At 43.3% G+C, this 20,683-nt stretch overlaps 1 protein-coding gene across 1 annotated transcript; it reads right to left on the bottom strand.

Moving 5' to 3' along the window:
• Nucleotides 1-4,525: 4,525 nt before the first annotated feature.
• On the bottom strand, nucleotides 4,526-20,448 carry dcaf5 (ddb1 and cul4 associated factor 5). The gene is made up of 9 exons (XM_083998239.1): nucleotides 19,903-20,448; nucleotides 17,784-17,927; nucleotides 17,082-17,118; nucleotides 16,810-16,949; nucleotides 15,386-15,515; nucleotides 13,353-13,566; nucleotides 10,060-10,126; nucleotides 8,983-9,110; nucleotides 4,526-6,575 (listed from the first exon to the last, which is right to left on the bottom strand). Exons 1-9 carry the CDS (start codon nucleotides 20,108-20,110, stop codon nucleotides 5,235-5,237), a joined length of 2,409 nt encoding a protein of 802 aa, XP_083854365.1. The 5' UTR covers nucleotides 20,111-20,448; the 3' UTR covers nucleotides 4,526-5,234.
• Nucleotides 20,449-20,683: the final 235 nt, after the last annotated feature.

Below are 20,683 nucleotides of genomic sequence, written 5' to 3'. Positions count from 1 at the left end.
TTCTAGTAGAGTCAATTGTGCAACAACAAAGAGGTACAAAACTACCACAAAATGACTACTACAAGTTGTTAAATGGCAACAAAGAGACACAAAACTACTACAAAGATACAAAACAACTAATAAAAGATGTAAAAGGACAATAAAGAGTCACAAAACTATCAAAAAGAGACACAAAAAAATACAAAAATACATAAAACTACTTAACAAAGAGGCATAAAACCTACATTCGGATTAAATTACAACAGCACAAATTGTATGTGTGGTAGTTCAAGAGCGTGAATTGACCAAACAGGGAGGAAGTCCATGTGATCCATCCCTGAAGCCATGTTGCTGCTGCTGTGGCTAAAAAGGGTTTTTAATTGGGACTTGTGTATTTAATTTGTTTAAGTTTCCCCTCATTTATCTCTTTCATGAATTTCCAGTGTCCATTATGTAATTTCAACACATAGCTGATCACTCGCTGAAAGCTAAAGGGGCTCCAACCCACAGGCCAGCAACAGCAGCGCTAAATGGCCAGCTGACAAAAGAGACTCATCCTCTCAAAGCTGCAAATGATGGCTTATTAAACGCATGAATTAACTCATTATAATTAACCACTGAAATGTGTATAATTATTCCGGTGGCACACTCCAGACCGCTCCGTCTGGTTTGGGCCGGCTTGGAGAGCTTCTCCCTGCATGGTCCAGCCACTTGACGTCAACATAATACTATTCAGCAGAATCCCAGAATATCTTGTGAGGAGTCAGTGGTGCAAAGAGAGTCAGGCGTGCTTTTCCGTGGCACAGGTCATGTGAAGAGCTGGTGCGTTTGGCTCTGTCTGGTCTCTGGCACGTTCCCAAGGTATTCCAGTCATGTCGGGAGGGGAATTCTTAAATAGCTGTGTCCTCGCTGTTAAAGCTGAGCCATGTATGGGAGACTGTTGAACAAGCATGATAATCCCATTGAATTGTACATGTGTTTGGACTTGTGGTCGAACGAGTTGGGCCAAAGGGCCATCTGGGGCCAGAGGGGAACATGGGATGGGGAATGTCACGACTCAATCTAAAAGGAGAGATTTGCTAATACAGCTGGTTTCAGGGGCCAAACACAAGATCTGATTTGAAACCATGAAAAACTTGGCTTCCAACCTCAAAAAGGATCTCCACCAATTTCACACAGTGAAGCCTGTTTACAGGGCCTCTGAGGACGGTAAATGTGAAAAAAGGTTGTGTAAAGGTGTGAAATATGATGGACTAACACAAGTGATGTCCTATTGAGTTTGAGTGTCAGTCTGAAAAACTAGGGAAAAGAAAAAATCTGTTAGAAAGGCCTGAACTTACAATATCTTCGTGGCCCTATACTCCTCAGATTTTGACAAAGGTGAAGACGTGGAATAGTTTCCATCCAAAATTGGTGCAATTCTTCAACAATTTCTTCAAAATCCCAAAAAGGAAATGCAAATCAATGTGTTTTTCCATCTGCTATTGTGATGTGAATATTAGAGGAGCTGGTTCATTAAGAGGAGCAGCTAGTGGCACTAATGTCCCTGTTGTGTGTGTGACATTAAACTACAACATGAATTCATTAAAAGATCTGCAGTCAGAGCTCAAATGGTGGAAAAACACTGTTCATGTCATGTTTTTAAGGTGAGGAAAGTCACGGCTTCATCATCACTGCAGAGATCTGATGTATCTGCGTGCAGCAGGAGACATCATGATTTATTCACCAAGTCTGTTCCCATCTGGACTCTTCTTTTTTTTCTCCATTTTCCTTTAATTGATAACTTTTCCAGCCCATCCAAGTATGACGAGGAAGAAAACTGGAAAATATTTCAGGTCACGCTGCATCAGTTTTGATACTTTAAAAAACTTGTCACTGTGAATCTGGCAATAGAAGCAACTGTAACTTGGTGCAGTATTTCTCCTCCAACATCAAATATTTATGACTAAATACACAAAAAAAGTGTTTGAGAGCAAGCATTTATTAGAAAATGTTTAGATAATCTGTGTTAATTTGGATTGTAATATGTAATTTGGGGGTGGTTTTCTTGAATTTGATGCTGGTAACAAGCCAAAAATGAAGAAAATTCAAATGAATCAAATATTTCTCAGTCCTGATCGCTGCAGGAAAAACATGATGTCACCTCTTCCCAATCTCCCCCTGAATCCAGCCGACAGCAAATCAGTAGGAAACGGGAGGATGGAAACTTAATTACTGAAATGCTCTCTATTATATAAACAGAAGACAGTGTTTTCATTAATGACCACAGATCTCAAAGTAAGAAACTGACTGAGAAAATAAACCAACATGGCACATCTCGACTGAACCCATGCTTCCTGAGGTTGCACTGGGCTCCTCCCAGTTGTGAATGTGACCGGCAGTACGAGGAGGAGGAGGAGGAGGGAGGAGGGAGGGGGCATATAACCAGTTAACCTCCCCTGAATAAATACAGATAAAAAGGCCATTGTAAGTTCACTAATGAGAGCCATTCTCTCCTGATGTGAGCAGCCAGAGACACTTGAGCTCTGTGTGTGGTACTGTAGCTGTGAAACTACTGTGACTCAGTCCTTTCAGGGGAATTAGTAAAAAAATTTGCTCCCACATGATTTTGACTGATGTTACAGCTGTGACATTACATTGTGAGCTGTTTAAAGGGTTCTCCTGTACACTCTTACATCTGTAGTCCTGTAATTAATCATTAAGCCATATGCAGCCCGGCAGGCACGCTCCAGTCGCAACGTAAACAGCCCCGAAGCCACACACAATATCCCTATTTAAAAACTTCTCCCAGGGGAAGTATGAGGGTTAAATGAAGGGTGTCTACTTCCTGCAGATAAGTGACAACCACACTGAGGAGTTCTGAGAAGCAGCGGAAATTATTTTGACAAGAGAGCTGTGCAAACAACTGGATAACCCACAACTACACGTCTGCCTGCCCTCAGATTACCACTTCACTGCCAGCTCCCGAGGCCGCCATGCCATCGGCTGCACTGTTTTTCTTTTGTAGTCTTTCCCACCGACGTCTGACTCTGGCGTGCATACCCTCTGAGTGAGTCTGCCTATGCCGTGTCTGGCAGAAGAGCGCCGGTCGTTCAAGTGGAGACAGGAGACAACTGGCTTGGCAGTTTCCTCACAAAGCGATGACATCATGTGAGCTGTGCACAATTATCACACTGTCGGTGAAACGGTGGAGGTGTGGCAGGCAGTGCAGCTCTCTCCTGAACACTGACACTCATCCATTTATGGATATCTATGATTCACGATGGCTCAGTATCCTGTGGCTTTCTTTTGGTGGGGGGTTGGAAGCTGAACTTTTAAAATCTTGGTGTACTTTAACCTAAATTCTCTCATTATCTGCCTGTTTGATAAGAGGTACTGACTAAATCCAAACAGTGGCTATCAGAGCAGTAGCTACCAGCGATTGTAGTGAGGTCATGTCTTTTTGTTTTTTTTACCACAGTTCAAAATTTCAAGTGGGAATTGAATCTGTTCATTCAAATATTTCTATATTAAATAAATTCAAATTACTTAATAGAATAAATACATTAATAAATGACTAAATATTTAACCACCAGAATGTCTGACCACGTAGACAACTTTTAGAGAAATATGTTGCTATTTGGCAAAATCTAAACTTCCTTTGTCATTATTACAAACTATTTACTATTTTAGTTTAAATCTGTATCATAAATCAGAGCTTGGAGTTGCAACTGCAACTTTAAAAAGTTGTACACCACTCAGGAAAAACACAAAATACTGTGTAAGTCTAATTTAAAGTTGTAAAGATAGAGTTCTTAACTACAGACAGTTACTATTAAAGACAGCTTTCAATAATATCGCACAGCAGGAGTTTGTCCAGATGTTGTGTAGATTCATATATTCCCATTTTCTTGTAATTTTTGCCAAGATAAGTCCTGAAAGTGTGACAAATAAACTTGAAATGTAATATCTATTAATAGTTCCATAATGACTGAGTGAAAAGACTGTGGGATGTGACTGAAAAGCGTCTAAAGGGACCTAATGGTGAGTTTGTTTTGTCACCTGCTTTAACTCAAAGACCATGAAGACTTTGATACTTTATTTTTCCTTATAGTGTCAATGTCAGTGTTTTCCATAGATTAACTATTTGTAATGAGAAACTGTGACATTTTATATTTTCTTATCATTTTCTGAGTAATGTGAATGTTTTATTCAGAGTCTGATAAAAGCCACGACTGCTCTCTCACTGAAAACACAGACGTCCTCTCGGTTCAGTCAATAAAATATTCCCCTCCGGTGGACTCTGGTTGCTCAGGGTCACGGCCAGATGAACACATTTATTTCACAGGAGGGTTGACTGTTGCCACGGCAACTTGGTTCAACACCACGTGGTTTATGAAAAACCAAGGACCCGACTCTGCAATAAAACGATTTGTCTTTCATTACTTCAGCTGGAGTCACGAATAGAACCAACCAAACCAAACTGAGAACGAGCAAAAAAAAAAAAAAAAAAAAGCCTCAGGAAGAAGTTGTGCCACTGTCACCGGAGAACAAATTATTCTTTAATTGCAAGAAAACAAAAGCGAGCTGGCTTGTAATGGTACCCAAGGGCTGGATAATGAGACAAAACACAATCGGTAGAGAGACTGAAAGCGTCGTTTCAATGCACAGCTTAAACAAATGGAGCTCCTTAGGATTTCTACAGAGACAGAGTCAATTCTTCAGGCGCCCTGAAGGAGTCTCACCGAAGAATCTCATAAAAAAAATGAGAATAAACCTTATCAGATTAACGCTCAGTGTGAAAGCGTACAAAAATTAAAACGCTGGAAAGCCTTTGTCCTTCATAAAACGTTTTTTTTTTCTTTGTTATGGTTGGAGGCGCTCCAAATCCTGGGTGGAGCTTTCTGCAACAACCAGAGCATGACCGAAAAAGACACTCTGATCCTGCATGAAAGTAAATGAGTAGCCGCTGCATTTCACTTAAGATACCATTGTTATCAACAATATTTACCTTGTGTTTTACATTTCTCATATTTTAACGACCTAGAGAATGATGTCGAGGTCAAACTTATTTGTTCTGAAACAAAAATGAACCACTCTTTCTTTTCAGCTTCTTAACGTCTTTTCTGTTCATAAGCAGTTCCAGCTCTGATGTGTCACACAACAACAAGACACAAAATGAAAAAGCCGAGTTGCCAAAAAAACCCATAGAAAACCCACTTTCTAAATGAAGTCTGTTAACAAATGATCTCTTCTTCAGGTGAAAAGATGTGTTATTATGTCTTTAACTTCTTTTCTGAGGGTGGGGAGCCGGATTCGGCCTCTTCCGACCCCACGTGAGTCCGTTTCAGAGCGCTCTGTGCCGGGCCTCTGTCTCTGCGAGGCCTGGTGTCTTCGGCCGTGAGTCCGGTCTCTCCCTCTGAGTCCGAGGAGACGTAGAGGTTCCCGCTCATGTACGACGCCGCAGTCCGGTGCTGCCCGTTCGCTCCGGGGCTGCGTCGGCTCTGGGCGCTACTGTCCGCAGCCGCTGAGCTGCTGCACGCCTCGCCGCTGTCGGAGCTGTCCAACACCGGCCCCGTGGCAGTCCTGTGTCCTGACGCAGCCGGACGTCTTTCCAGCTCAGTCCTGTCACTCCCTTCCTCGTTCTCTTGGCTCTCGGGGGACATCACTGGGCTCGAGCACACAAAGTCAGAAGGGCTCAGACATTTCTCCTCCTCTCCGGCGGCGCCAGCTTGGGCCTTTTGTGCCTCGGCCGACGAGGATGAAGACAGGTCGTCGATCGAGATTGACGGGTAACTGCAGGAGTCGATGGCCGAGAACAGAGCCTGCACGGACTCTGGTCGGTCGCCGGCTCTGGAGACCACGTGCATGCGCCGCCGCCTCATGACGTTGCGCCGCCGCACCGCGCTGCGCCGCTCCTCGTCGTCGCTGCTGGAGCTGGACGTGGAGGTGGAGGAGCTGGAGGCGCCGGCGGGGAGAGACGGGGAGGAGGCGGGGCTGGACAGCGTGGAGTTGTCCCTGGGGCTCGGGGAGCGAGGCCGCGGCATCGGGTCGAGCCAGAACTCGCTCGAGTCAGAGTCCTCGTTCACCAGGAAGCCGGACTGATGCCGCTGGTGCCGGCCGCGTCTCCTGGCCGGCGGCTCCTCGCCCTCCGCTCCGCCTCGCTCCTCCCCTCCGGAGGCGTCGGGTCCGGCCAGAGAGGAGGAGGACGAGTTGTCAGAGTCGCTGTGGTGACCGGCAGCCGAGGCCGCGGCGGGAGCTGCTGCTGCTGCTGCTGCTGCCGCTGCGGCCGCCGCCACCGCTGCTACTGCTGCTGCCGCCGTGGCCCGTGTGGAGCGGCGTCCGCGGGCGTGCAGCTGCATGATGGCCTCCTCGCTCAGGTCGCTGTCGGAGTCGGAGCTCCAGCCCTCGATCTCCCGCCGCACCAGCGAGTCGAAGAAAGCCATCATGCGCGGGTCCTCCTGGATGGACTGGCTGACGTAGTCGTGGGACAGGCCGCTGCCGCTGTTGAGCACCAGGCTGATGTATTCCTCGTGGGTGTAGAGGCTGCGGGATTTGTCCTCCACGCGGCCGTCCAGGTCGCCCAGACTGTCGGGCTGCTGGTAGGGGCTCCACACCTGGAAGAAAAAGGAAGGAGAGGTTATGGAAAGAAGATGGAGGTAAAGATTTAAAGTTGGGAGAGACAGGAAGGCAGAATGACAGAATGACAAATGGATGGAGAAACAATGAGAAGCCAGAAGTCAGAGAGATTCCCGGTTATTGATAGTCTCTGAGCAGAACACCTGGGCCGGTTTCACCTTTCACTCTGTACAGTAACAGGCACAAAACACAGAGCTTCTGTTACTGTACTGACAAAGAAGCCGAAGCTTTTCTCATGAGATGAGAACAGTTCCTTCTACTGAATGGCACTTTTTTTCACAATATTTACATGGTCATAAATTTAACTGAGAAAAAAACTCACTTATATAGTTAGATTATTACCTTAAAGGGCATTTCCAGTCGTAATCAATGTTTACCTCAGATATCAGGTCACCTATGATCAGTTCATTTCATACCATCCATACTCCCAACTGCAGTGTGGACGTTTATATTCGGTTTTGTTCAAGAATCTATCATTTTTCCAATGTTTGTTCTGTGGTCGCAAGTAACGTCATTTTGACCACAAATGTTAAAATTCACTTTACAATTAAATAAAATCAATGTTCCTTTCCCTTTCAGAGAACAAAACAGCAGTGGTACTCTGAGGCGTTTGCTCTCTGACCTGGAAAGGAACAAATTTTGATTTAATTTAACTGTAAAGCAATTTTTTTAAATGATGGTTACTTGCGACCACAGAACAATTTTAAAATTCGTCCGGAGCCCATTAATGAACATAAAACGATAGATTCTTGAAGAAAAACAAATATAAACGTCCACATGCTGCAGTTGGGAGGATGGATGGTATGAAATGAACTGATCGTAGGTGACCTGATATCTGAGGTAAACATTGATTACAACTTGAAATGCCTTTTAAAAAGAATATAGGTTTCTGATCGATAGGAATCTCTCTGTACTGTACTGTTGTTTTAGATGTATACAATCAAACAGTTAACAGAGATTTTAATGTTGTTTTAACATTAATGATTAAAACACAGGAAGATGAAGTCGAATACTGGGAAGAAACTGCCTACATGATGCATCATGTTGGGTGTGTCCACTGTTATTTAACAAGCTCCGACATGTCAACAAGTACTAGACTGTTAATGTGCTGCATGCTGATGTTGAGCAGGTGACGTCTGACATGCCATCCTCAGATTTCCAGCTGAACTGACGACTGACTCACTGATAAGAAAGCGAATGTTAGAAAAACAGCACGTGTTCTGTTTCTATGTGGAAAAAAACATAGTGATGATGATGTGAAGCCGAGTCAGTTCAAAAAAATGGTTGAGACATGAGCTTCAGATGCTGCTGCCCGGTTTATTCATGAGGTCAGGAACAGGACAGGACGGCGACTCAGACAACTCGCACCGAATAAGACTAATACTACAGGAATCCAGCTGCTGTGTGCTGCCATTGTTATTCCAGCAGTAAAAAAAAACCCTTAATGTTGTGTCTGTGTGTGTTATTTCAGTCAATGGATCAAAAAAAAAAACAAGAACTGGTAACGGATTGTGTCATGATTCAGTTATTTTATCTAACTACAGATAAAACTGATGATTGACCTGTTTGCTTATGAAACTATGAAGCTGATTGACTGTGGAAAGCCTGGCATTACATCACAGCCTGAGTCTGGTTTCAGAAACACTGTATCCGCTTCTTCTGTTAAAGACGACAGCCACTTTTTTTCATTGCCCGCTCCACAGAAAAAGCCAGAGTTTAACCAGTTATTGTGCAGCGTCACTCAAGATCAATGTATTTCTTAGGTTCACTTGGAGCAGTGGTTCTCAACATGAGGTCCGGGGACCCCCAGGGGTCCTTGAGAGGGTTCAAGGGGGTCCCCAACTTTTTCTTGAAATTCTACCACTTTTTTTTTTTTGAGAATTTTTTTAATTATTATTATTGTTTTTTTGAGAATTTTACCACTTTTATTTTATTTAATTTTTTTATAGAAAATCTTCAACTTATTCTTTTTTTTAAAGAAAATTTGTTTAACCACTTCTTCCTACAAATGTTTAAATGTTTTTGGAGAAATTGTACCACTTTTTTCCAGAAATTTCTCTATAATATTTCCAAAAATTCTTAATTCTTCTTAATTTAAATGTACAAAAGAAAGTAACATTATTCAGCCTCAGAACAAATATTTGTGTATTTCTGGTGTTTGCTTAAAAAAATTGTCCAATGGGGGTCTGTGGTCTAATTTGTGTCAATTTAGGCATCCTTGATGTAAAGAAGGTTGAGAACCACTGACTTGGAGGACAATCTCTCCGAGCACTTCATCCTTCTGCTGTAGCGGCCGGCAGATAGATCCACTTCTCTGCGACTCACCTAATTTCTTCACCTTCTTCTTGACTTTAAAAAACACAGAGACGATTCTCCTTCACTCACCTTGATGACTTTCTCCACGCCGGATGAGCAGATCATGTAGGTGTGAGGGTTGAAGCGGACCTGGTTCACTATGGAGCGGTGACCCTTCAGGACCATGAACGCCCCGTTCACCACACGGCCGGCGCCTCCTTAAAAGGAAAAAGACAACAACATGGGTTTCTAAATGTGACACGGGCAGAAATAACACACACAGGCTCAAGAGTCGCAGAGATGGAAGATACTGACAATGATTTATTAAAACAAACACATTCAGACTGCAGGAAACCACAGCCACAATCATTCAATCTGGGTCTGGACCTTAGAAGATGTAGAAAACATGGCGAGTGAAATACAACAGTCCTGAGCAGTAATGTAATCCTCATAATATGCCGTTAGTCTGACACCAAATAGGCCCAGTGCACATATTTTCTGAGTGAGTAACACGAAGAAAAATTCTATCCATAAATGTGTCACACGGTGCCACACAGCTACCAACAGTCTTATTCTTGGATTGTTGCATTTTTATCTTTTTATTTTTTCAACATTATTATCACTAATGGGTTTAATTCTTCTGTTTGAGTTTGTTTGAGCAGGTGGAAACATTCAAACTCCAGAAATAAACATCTGTGCCGCTTGATAAAAGTGAGAAGTGAGAGTTAACCTGAGCTAAATGGGATCATGGCCGTGAAGTCTATTTTGACCAAAATGACTGAGAGCTGGGCTCGGAGAAGTCTGTAAAAACCTCCAACAACTGAAATCAGGTTTGTTTTGCCTACACTGACGCCACTGACATCTGTAACCTTGCAGTTTCAAAAGGTCCCTGTGTGACAAACAAGCTCCTTTAAAGTCATGATGTGTCATTTGACAAGCTCCTGCTTCGCCGATGATGAACAGTGTGTGAGCTTGAACCAAACGCACAAAGAAAACAAAACGTTCCTCTGTTGTGCAGCGTAGACAGAAGAATATTAACTGGGAACGAGATTTGTTTAAATTATTCAACTTCTTTCGTCATGTGAAGAATAGATGCAGAAATAAAAAGGTAAATCAACTCCTTCACATCAGCAAACAGATTCATAAATACAAGATTCTGTAACGCACCTGCTTCTGGATCCTTGGGGATTTTCCACATGTAGAGGTTGAAGTCGTCCGACCCAGACAAGATGTACTGAGGGGGTCAAAAGGGGGAGATGTTTAGAGATTCAGGTCTGCTCCATTTTGTCTGACAAAAACTTTCCAGCAGAGCTCGAGGGAGAGGAAATCTCTAAATATATGTACATACATACACAGAGACAGGGGCCTGGAGGGGTGGGGTTAATGTAATCACACAAAAACCACCAGATCTTTGTCGGAGCGCCGTGTGCCTCATAATATACCATCAAACACGATCTCGACATGACATGACAATCTGACCCCGACGCAGCTCCTGCTCCTCGTCTGAACTGGTATGACACTCTGTAAACAGATGGCTCCACTTAAACCTGTCACCTGAGGTAAGGTTTTGACAGAGCCGGAGTGGGGGGATGCTCTTTGTTCTTATAAATACATTAGTGTGTCCTGAAGCAAGAAGGTGGAAAAACTCTAATTGCCGCCTCGCAGTCGTGTGCCGCTGCCAAACAATCCAGTTGTAATTTACATCCATGTCTCTTCCATTTAACACAAGTGGTGAAGACTCAAGAAGAATTGAATAAAAGGTTCAGGTTATTATGTCATAGTTATGTATGAACCTTTGGGTTATTGCACACAGGCATTAAAATACAAATAAAATACGTTATTCCAGCTTTTTCCTCCTCTTTTCTTTATTTTTTGCAGCACTTTACCATCTGGTGGCACATTTTTTTGTCAAATCATTCGCATTTGTTTCTAGCCGCCCGCCGCCGTCTTGTGCTGCTGGTTTTCTGACAGTGTGTAATATTCCTGAAGCAACAATTTAAACAAATGTCTTTCATTTCCCTCAGTAAATATTCTGCTGGTCTCTGTAGGTTCATTTATCTTTCACAGATTTCACTTTCTAGCTCATTTTCTAGATGTTTTCTTTTTCTTTCTGTGGAAAATAGCAATCCTTATGTCTTCATCTAAAAAAAAAAAAAAAAAGGCACCCTGCGTAAAAACAAAAAAACACTCTGCGGTGCTGAACAATTATTACTCCACAGACGGACGGCGGAGACCGTAACTGGGATCAGTTTTGCTCCGGGGCCACATGAACTCACTCTGGACAGAACACCTGTGTGCTCGGCCTGGGGTTCCCAGAGGACACGTCAAGTAGGAATGTCACACCCATAACGCCCCCCCCCCCCTTTCCTCTCCATCAATTTCCTCTGGTGAGTTGCCACTCTGCAGCTCGGCTCCCACACCAGCCTGAGAAAATCCTCCAATAGTTGTGGTTGTGAGTCGGTGTGAGGAGGTTTTCTGAGAGGTGGAGTGGAGTGGAGCGACTGCATGAAGCTGTGAAATAATCTGGTCACATGATCTTGGTTTTATCTGACCTCCTCCTTATATCCTGTAAACCCGACACCCTGGATGCACTCTCTGAAGTAGTTGGCTTTAAGTCCTGATTATAAACTGAATGTACGGCAGAAGTCTTGATAGCTCCAAACGGTTGTCAAAACCTCTAAAATATACAGCGTAGTCAAATCTTCTGCAGCTTGAAGTTTTAAACTAATGCGACAAAACATCAGAATTAAGATTCATCAGAAGAGGAAACCAGTCTAACGACTCATGTCTCACTTCCCTCTACAGATGAGTCCGTTGCACCTCTGACCACAACATTTCAGGGTGTGGATGGATGAGGCTGGACTGGACACGTGCTGCTTCATCTCTGACCAGAATCAACCGGTGATGTCACTGCTCCACCCTGCAGCGCACGTCTGCATCACATCACTGACGCAAGGTGGGAAGTTTAACCGCTTTAAGTTCAGTTTAAGTTCAACCCACAGCTTTGAACGCAACTCGGACAATCTGACCAATGTGCAGGCAGCGGTTCCACATTAGCTCACTGGACTTGCAAATGAACATGTGCTGTCATCGTCGCCCCCCCAAAAAAACGATAAATCTTCATCCTACAACTTGCAAAACAAGGGTCTGATTGTGATGAAACTCGAGCTGTCAGGTTTTTAAGTACTGTAACCTTGATGTCCAGCAGAGGGAGCTCGTAGGAACAGCCTGACCTATTGCCACCTGGTCAAACTATCAGTCAACTATAAACATAGAGAGGACACGACTGGTAACTCCACATCTGAGAAGCAGTGTGTGGAGGTTGTTAGGGTTTTAGGGAACATAGATGTCGAAATTACCAACAAATATGCCTTTGTAAAAAGTTGCCTTTTTGTCGACAAATCTGAGTTGGAGCTTGCAGCCCAGGATGAAGACATTTGAAAAGCAGACAATCCAAATGTGAACACTTAAAACTACGTACAGCTACAACAACTATTAATAAAGCTTTGATTAATATAACAACATGGTTACAGCAATAATCTTTGTTAAACTGATTCAGTGACACATGTGGATGTATATGCCTGTGATTGTACAGCGTTGACTGCCACACAAGAGCTGAGTATTGATTACACCGCAAAAAGATACCATGAGGGATGTTTAAATGTATTTCTTCTCTTATGTAGATGTAAACCTTAAAAGTACAAGTGTTATTACTACACACAAACACATGTAGGAACCTCTAGAAGAATCAACTGTCTCCACTAATCAACCACAGATCAATAGATGATCTTTGTTTGAGTCGGTCCAGTTTCTCTCTGTCCACCTTTGCAGCAGGTGAAGAGATTCACACCAGTGACCTTCCTCCACCGTCCTGACCTGATTCTGTAACCTTTAAACCGCTTCCTTCTCCCCATGTAGGGGAGGATCACCGTTAAGCCGCCATGAGCTCTGCCGACACCCGAGGATAATGTTAACATAATAAACATGGCTGCGGGGTGATGTCATGTCTGAGGAGGACCAACGGGACGACCATCGGCTGAGTGCAGCCAGCGGCTTCTGGTGTTCCTCCAACGCTCACAAGTCCCCATTTCAGAGACGCAACTAATATATTCTATTTTTATTGCTTTTATTGATCCCACATGTTCCCGACATTCTTCTTAAGTTTCGTTTTTAAGTAGCCAGAAAGTCAGATAAAACAATATCTCCACTGTTCCACATCACAGCCATACGTATGAACATGTGTCTGCTCGCTCTATCAGACGCTAAATCACACTCTTGGGGGCAATATATTAAGACGCACTGGTTTCATGGCTGCATATGAACATGAAAAGGGAATTATTAGATGTCTTGTATAACGTGTTTTTCCCCCCGTGCAGAGCTACTTCTAAAATCACCAATTAATTTAACAAAGTAGTTTGAAGTGGCGACAGCAGTGGTTTGAGTTTTGTGTTTCTCGTCACCTGATCTTTGTCGCCGGCGAAGCAGCAGCTCTTCATGGTGCAGGAGTTGAAGTAGCCCTGGTTGTCAAACTGGAAGCTGGGCAGGCGCGAGTGCAGCTCGTAGAGGACGGGCGGCAGGCGGCGACGCAGCGCCAGCAGCTGAGTGCCGGTGCTGTTGAAGCGCACGCTCATGGCGCTCTGCAGGGACATGCTGCCGCCGTAACGAAGCAGCGAGCTGCGGAGAGAAAACAGAGGGAAGGGAAATATTAGACCTAATCCAAATTGTATGAACCGTTTCGATCTTTTAAGAGGTTCCGTTTTATATAAGGAGAGATTTTCAAGTTGTATGATACAGGTTTAACCCTTTAATGCCAAGTGTATCTATCATACAGTTTTTGAGACCTACGTCATCAGTGTCATACTTTTTCTTCTAAAGCATCTTCTGGATACAATATAAAATCTAAATACTTCAACAGTGAGCAATACATTTTAGAAATGTCAGATGTATCAAGTATGATACAAATGAAAATTTAAAAAATATGCAAATTGCTATGTTTGTCAGAAGGTCCAATAAAGACTCCAGTGTTAGACTTTTTCTGTCAATTATTTGATGGTTTAGGCTTTAAGGGGTTAAGTTTTATATTAATACAGTTAAAGTATCAAAGCCAGAGATTACAGAGAAATGCACACAGTCTGTATTCAAAATCTGAGCTTTAAACGAGCTGCCACGGCTTCTGTAACTATGTGAAAAAAGCAGCCACCTCTTTCGGCCATGCCCCAAAACCCGAGAGGATGACAATAAGGAGTTGATTTTCACTCCTGTCACGTCTCATACACTGACATATTTCCCTGTCCCATCCCAATCCCACGACAAAAACAAAACAAAACAAACCCAGACCAGATAGGAGACAACACAAAAACTGGCATTAAGATAATGAAAATAGCATTCATTCATATTAGAAATGCAAGATAATTCCCGATCCCATCACATGATTAATAGTGAAACTGACTCCCACCCCGCCGGTCGGCATTCCCATTACAATCACATGACGCACAGGATTCCCCCCAAAAGATTGCCAAACCAAGCCAGGATTTAGATTCTCTTTGTTGACCTGAAATCTTCTATATTTTTATGAGCTCACTCAGAAACAGTCGGCCAATCGGAAGACGGCCTCCTCTCCTCTGATTGGCTCTCCGACCTGTTGTTACCAGAGCTCCATAAAAAGGTATTTCATCAAAGAGGTATTGAATTAAATAAACCTGCGCTGGAAGCTATTTTTAATCTTAATAGTGAACTGAGAGAATTTTCTACTGAGTAAGTGTAAACATAACCACACGGCAGAGAGGCCGAGCCAACAGTGGAGGAGGAGAAATGAGTCAGCGCTTACTTTTTTTGTTTTTTTGGAAGCGTCATCATTTGTGGCCTAATAACCGAGGCCTTAATTAACCTGAGTATGTGTAAACACACACTCTGTGTTTTCACAAAGTCATTTTATTGATGTAAAAACATTTGTTGTTTTTTTGTTTTTTTGCAGTCAGACAATCCTGCAGTTGGCAGAGGAGCCACAGCGAGGAGGAGGAGGTCAAACTGTAAGGCAACACCGCCACCTGCTGGAGAGAAGCCAGACCGGCGGCGTCACAGCAGCAGGAGGCCGTTAGTTCCTCACAGAGTAAAATTAAACACTGGTCTTTGATTCTGCTGATACAGAATCTGACTATCAATAATGATACTATTAAGGGAGCAAAGTTATTTAGTAACACAACTGACGCACATATGAACACTGGATCGATCTTGGTTGATGTGCAGAATCACATCTTTTCTTTTACTTTTTAACCTTCTGTTCTGGTGAAGTCTAATCAGTCACTTAGCTGCTTTTCAGATTCCTCCAAACGTCTCAACAGACAGCAGCATACCGTAGGTTTACACAACCAGTGCTGTTCCTCATACACACACAGCAAGGTAGCGGTGGTGGCCGAAAGGAAAAAACCTGTTGGTTCTCCTCCTGTCACACACAGTTGAGGTAAAGAGACAGACTGCAGGGAAAACGTCTCACCTGCGTGGCTTGCGGATGTCCCATAATCCCACTCCCTCCTTGGAGTTGGCGGTGGCGAGCAGCCTGGGCTCCACGGGGTTGAACATCACACTGTGGAAGGCTGACGGGTAACTGGCCAGACAGAACGGCTCTACAGGAAGAGATTTAAAGAAAAAGAAGACGTGATTGATTACTACGTGATTAATAACAGCAAATTGCTATGAGTTCAAATCTTGTCCTAATACGAGTTCAAATCTCTGTCCTAATATTTTACATCTAAACTACACCAGATTTGATAACAAAGCACCACTTTTAAAACATTAATTTGCAACATTCATTCTTTCAGTTTGGGCCTTCATTGCTGTAACATGCCAATATAAGAGGCCTGCAGGCACAAGTAGAAGAGCAGATAGTACTAATGTATTATTAGGACCACATGGTCACAAGGAAGGTTTCTAAAATAGAAGGATGTGGACGTCATGAAAGATGATCCACTGCATTTTTAAACATATCAACAAGTCTCAACTAGTCCAAACATGAAGGATGAAAGAGACATTTCAGCCCAACAGAGTCAATCATACTTAATACTGTTGCTAGAAAACTGAGTTGTTAACCCACTTTTTAACTCATCACTCAGCTGATTGTAGACGTTAACTTTCATTTCACAGAGTTCATTTTATTGTGTGATTCACGTCGTTTCTTTCACCAACCTGAGCAACTTTTTAATTTATCCTCCAGTGCAGGAAATGTGATTTGATTTTCTTTTGTATCAATATCTTTGGGTTTGAATCAGAGGCAACATGACAAATTTAAAGGCGAAGGCATCACCTCGGACTGTACGAAACTGTGATGGATGTTAATGGGATAGTTCAACATTTTGGCAAATTGGCCCATTGCCATAATCCCTCCGTTATTATCTCATAGCGTGGTGAATGTGCAGGTCATAACTTGTCCACCAGAGCGTTTTGGAGTTGTCGGATTGTGTATTTGATGAGTTTGATGAGGGAAACCAAGAAATCCCATGAGCCTCCGTAGCGTAGTTCTGAGCAGCTCGCGGCTCTGCTCCGCCGTCCTAAAATTGGTTGCACCGACAATTAAAGGTAACAAACCTACTGCTATGACGATAGGGATTATGGCAATGGGCCAATTTGCCAAAACATTGAACTATCCCTTTAAGGTTGTTTTTTTTTTTGTCTCCCAGTATCTGGACATCATAATTTACTGATTTATTGATAACGACACAGTTGAAGCCTCGCACAATGTAGTCTGTAAACAAAGCTCTTTGCTTTCCCCGATGTTTCCTCCAGATTATTATCGTTTCAGTTATGAGAGTCTGAGTGAGTTACCTAAAATACTTCACGTCAGGTTGAATCTTCTTCATTTCTACATGCTTTGCAGCCCAGTTATTATGACTGCACAGGAACAAACTCAGCTCCTCCACTCACCTCCGTGCGGCGGCTCGCGAGTGTCCCAGATAAGAACCCGTCCGTCGTCCGATGAGCTGGCGAACACGTTGTCGTTCACTGGGCTGACGGACAAGCTGTACACGGCATCGATGTGGAGGAACACGTTCAGAGTTTCCCTTCTGTGGAAGCAACATTCACCCAAATATCGATCGTTTTTACAACTGTGAGGGTAAGTACACACAGTCTTATTATAGCTGTTAAGTACAATCCATAACAATGAGTATCAATTGTGTTATTCTTCGTTCTCTCACCTCTCCACATCATGAAGTATCACCTGTTCGTCATTTCCTGTAAAATGGTAAACAGACAGCTTGTGAGGTGAAGCAGCACAAGGTGTGAGTTTTTAATCTTCAGCCCCAACTGGTTAATTATCTGTCAATGAATAAGTAAAATATCCTTTGCAGCACTTTACCTTACACAAGCTCCACATTCATTTGCATAGAAGCTAGACAGTGGTCAGTGAGCTGAGCAGCACTCCAAAACATTACAGTTCAGCAGCTGCAGATTGTTAGAAAATTTTCCTTTCTCAATCCCTCCAACCAAAACATGTGCGATCAATTAACTACAGTTTCTGTTGTCCCAAACTGCACAAGAAAGCACATACTCAGTTTCTTATCTAGACTTGTATACAGGCTGCAGCGGATGGCCTCTCCCTGGTCTTGTTTGCCCTCAGATTATTAATTTCTATTTATTAATCTACCATTTATTCCCTTGCTCTGCACCTACAGCGTCGTTGTTTTGTTTTTGCAACACATCGACTGTCAAAACGAGCAAAGTTTTTTCCGTCGTCTTATCAGATTTACCTTTGACCTCCAAACGCCAGACTGATAATTATCATGCAACAACACCTGTATTTCCAAAGCTCAAGGTCTTAAAAGAGGAGAAGGCCTTTCTTGCCGCTGTGACAAAAAAAAAAGTCAGCAGAGATCAGACATAGATTTTCTCGCTCTTACCACCAGAGAAGACCTTTTTATTGGTGCTGTCGAAGGCCAAGCAGAAAATGTTGGACAGGTGCTCCCCCTTCAGTTTCACAGGCTTAGACCGAGCATGGATGGCTTGCTCCATGTGCCACAGCAGCACCCGGCGATCGTCTCCTCCTGCAGACGTGCACAGATGGGATTAAAACCATAAAACTTCACTACAAAGTTCAATTAAAGGCTGATATTTCCTTCACAGATGCATTTTAATAATTTATAGAAACCTGTGCAACACAAAAAACGAACAACTTGGTGGTTATAAACATTAAAAACAAATCACCAGCTATTGCAGTGGGTTGGAAAAACATCCACTCCATCCATCACCATTAATGAGTCTCTAACATTTAGAAAGACCCCACCCTGCACATTTAAGTACATTTATCTGACTTTCATGGTGTAATTATGCATTTCTTTTTACTTTTGTATGCATGAATTTGAATAAATTACATATTTTGTTGATTTATGAGTACAAAAAGGGTTGAACATCACACAGTGGAAGGCTGATGGGTAACTAGCCAGGCAGAACGACTCTATAGGATGAGAGATTTAAAGAAAAAGAAGACATGATTACTACTTGATTAATAATGGTAAATTGTTATGATGATTTTTGTATGTGTTACATATTTTGTTGATTTTTGAGTAAAAAAAGAGAAACAAGAAGTAAATACAAGACCGCACAGTAAGCAGACATTAAAGTGGTCCTTTATCTTCAAATGTTAAAGCACTTTTTTATTAGTAGCATGTGCAAAAGCCTGTACTAACTAACTAACCCCACTCAGTTTTCACAGCTTGCACACCCTTTCTGTGGACACGTTTTCTTCCTGACTTGAATGACTTTTCAGCCTCTTCCTGGCTGCAGATCACTTCAAGTCCTTTGATATTTTTTTTTAGGCGGCTTGTTTTTGCCCACTCGGCATGTTTGAGATCGAGCCACAGACTTTCAAAAGATGTTTGGGTTCAGCTTGTGTTTCCTGAAGTGGTTCCTCGTGTATTTTGAGCTGTGCCGCTGAGTATCACTGTCTTGTTGTTGTAGAATACAGTCTCTTCTCACTTTTCTTCCACCACCACACAACAACACCCCAGTTTTACATTTAAAAGCACATTCAGCTCCAGTCAATGAGATACACTCTCCTTCTTCTCTTTTCACTTGCAACTCGCTTGACTAATGGCTGCAGGACATTTTCATGCAGTACAGCTGATATTCACTGGAATCCATTCTTCCCACTATCGGTGCAATGTTTCCTGTGACACACTGGCTGCGACACAGGCCCAAAGTAGAATAAATCCACCCCCATGTTTAACAGTTGAGGGTGGGGGTGGGGTGGGGTTACTGGCAAACTTTGTAAACACATGCCACAGTTACTGTATCATTTATTTATCCTGCTTTATGTAAATTTATCAAAAAAAAGACGTGACAGCTCCTTCATATTTCACTAAAGGCCCCTTGCTTATCTCTATCAGATGCATTGATAGGCTATATTTACTTTATCCACCCTAAAATAAAATAAAAATCAACAAAACGTGTCATTTGCCCCAAAACCTTTGCATGCATCTGTACTTCTCCATGCAGTCAGCCATGAAGGTAGCAGGCGTCAACATGGTGCATCTGCATCAGCTCTACCTACCTGACCAGGTGAAGCTCATATTGTATGTTAAACCAAAACTGCAGGTCTATTATTATGCAAAGCAGACCCCCCAAAAAATGCAATCAAGCCCCGGAGCTGCCACACTAGGCCAGATGATTGTTTTTTTTTTGTTTTTTTCTTTAATCCTCTCAGGACATAAATAGCTTTGTGATTCCAGGAGGAAGCCATGATTAGAAGCATCGAGGGGCGATAAATGTGCGCTTCAGCAGCGGGTCCAGGGGGCTCATGTTGTGGGGTTGACATATGGCACAGGTCCGGGGGGGCTTCACCGCTTAGCATGAGCGGCTAACTTAGGCTAACCAGCATTAACACCACGGCTACTACAGCTGACTGCCTGGTTAGCAGCTAGCACATAGCAGCAGCATGCTAACACATTAAAACAGTGTTGGGTCGAGGAGGAGGAGGAGGGAGAAGGGAGGAGGAGGGAGGAGGAGGATTTGTCAACTTACCAGACACCAGCCATTCGCCGCCGTTGTTGGAAAACTCAATGGCGTTGACACAGCCGAAGTGTCCGAGCATGTCCTTCTTGTAGAGGCTGGTGCAGCCGGACAGCCGCCGTCTCTGGAAGTCCTCCTTCAGCAGCGGCTGCCCGGTCAGCTCTCGGTGGGACAGAAAGCCCACCGAGGACCGCATACCGCAGCCCTTCACCTCCCTCATTTTTTTTTTTTTTAACACGCCAAACAAAACAAAAAAAATAATAAAATAATAATTTAAAAAAAGAGAGAAAACGAGCTGCTGTGCCGTGCCCTTTTGTTTTCACGACCTGCAGCAGCCGCCGCGCGCGACACCTGCTCGTGCCGCCGCCGCCGCCGTCGTTGCTGTTGTTGTTGTCGGGGTGGATGTGGCTCGCGGCTGGGTCTGGGTCTCTACATTATGGAGGATCCCCCGGTGGCTGCTGCTGCTGCTGCTGCTGCTGCTGATGTCGACGTTGTTCCGGACCTTCTCTGTCCCTCAGTGTCGGTAGTCCCGGCAGCAGCTTCCTGCTCCGGCCTGAGGATCTCTCTCTCTCTCTCTCTCTCTCCCCCTGCCTGTCACTCAGCATCACCAGAGAGACAGCTATAGGGCTATAGGGCTCTGCTGGATTTTACAATTACAGTACATTACAGTTAAGCTCTCATTTTATTTTATTTTGTTCACCATTTTTAATGAACTAGAGCGTTTTCAATGTAGACAGCCAAAGAGCGAAAGTCAAAATATATTAATAACCACTTTTACTGTAGGTAGGCTATA

The sequence above is a fragment of the Trachurus trachurus genome (genome assembly GCF_905171665.1).
Source record: "Trachurus trachurus genome assembly, chromosome: 22".
Lineage (NCBI taxonomy): Eukaryota > Metazoa > Chordata > Actinopteri > Carangiformes > Carangidae > Trachurus > Trachurus trachurus.
The sequence above is the reverse complement of the archived record's forward strand: the minus strand, read 5'-3'. Positions and strand labels throughout refer to the sequence as shown.

Excerpts from the sequence above, each read along its gene's own strand:
- dcaf5 (XM_083998239.1), bottom strand. The coding sequence starts at position 20,110 with ATGAGGGAGGTGAAGGGCTGCGGTATGCGGTCCTCGGTGGGCTTTCTG. Across the intron at positions 17,119-17,783 it reads TAAAAAGGTCTTCTCTGGTG|GAAATGACGAACAGGTGATA; the intron begins GTAAGAGCGAGA and ends ACCATTTTACAG. Across the intron at positions 6,576-8,982 it reads GCGTGGAGAAAGTCATCAAG|GTGTGGAGCCCCTACCAGCA; the intron begins GTGAGTGAAGGA and ends TTTTTCTTCCAG.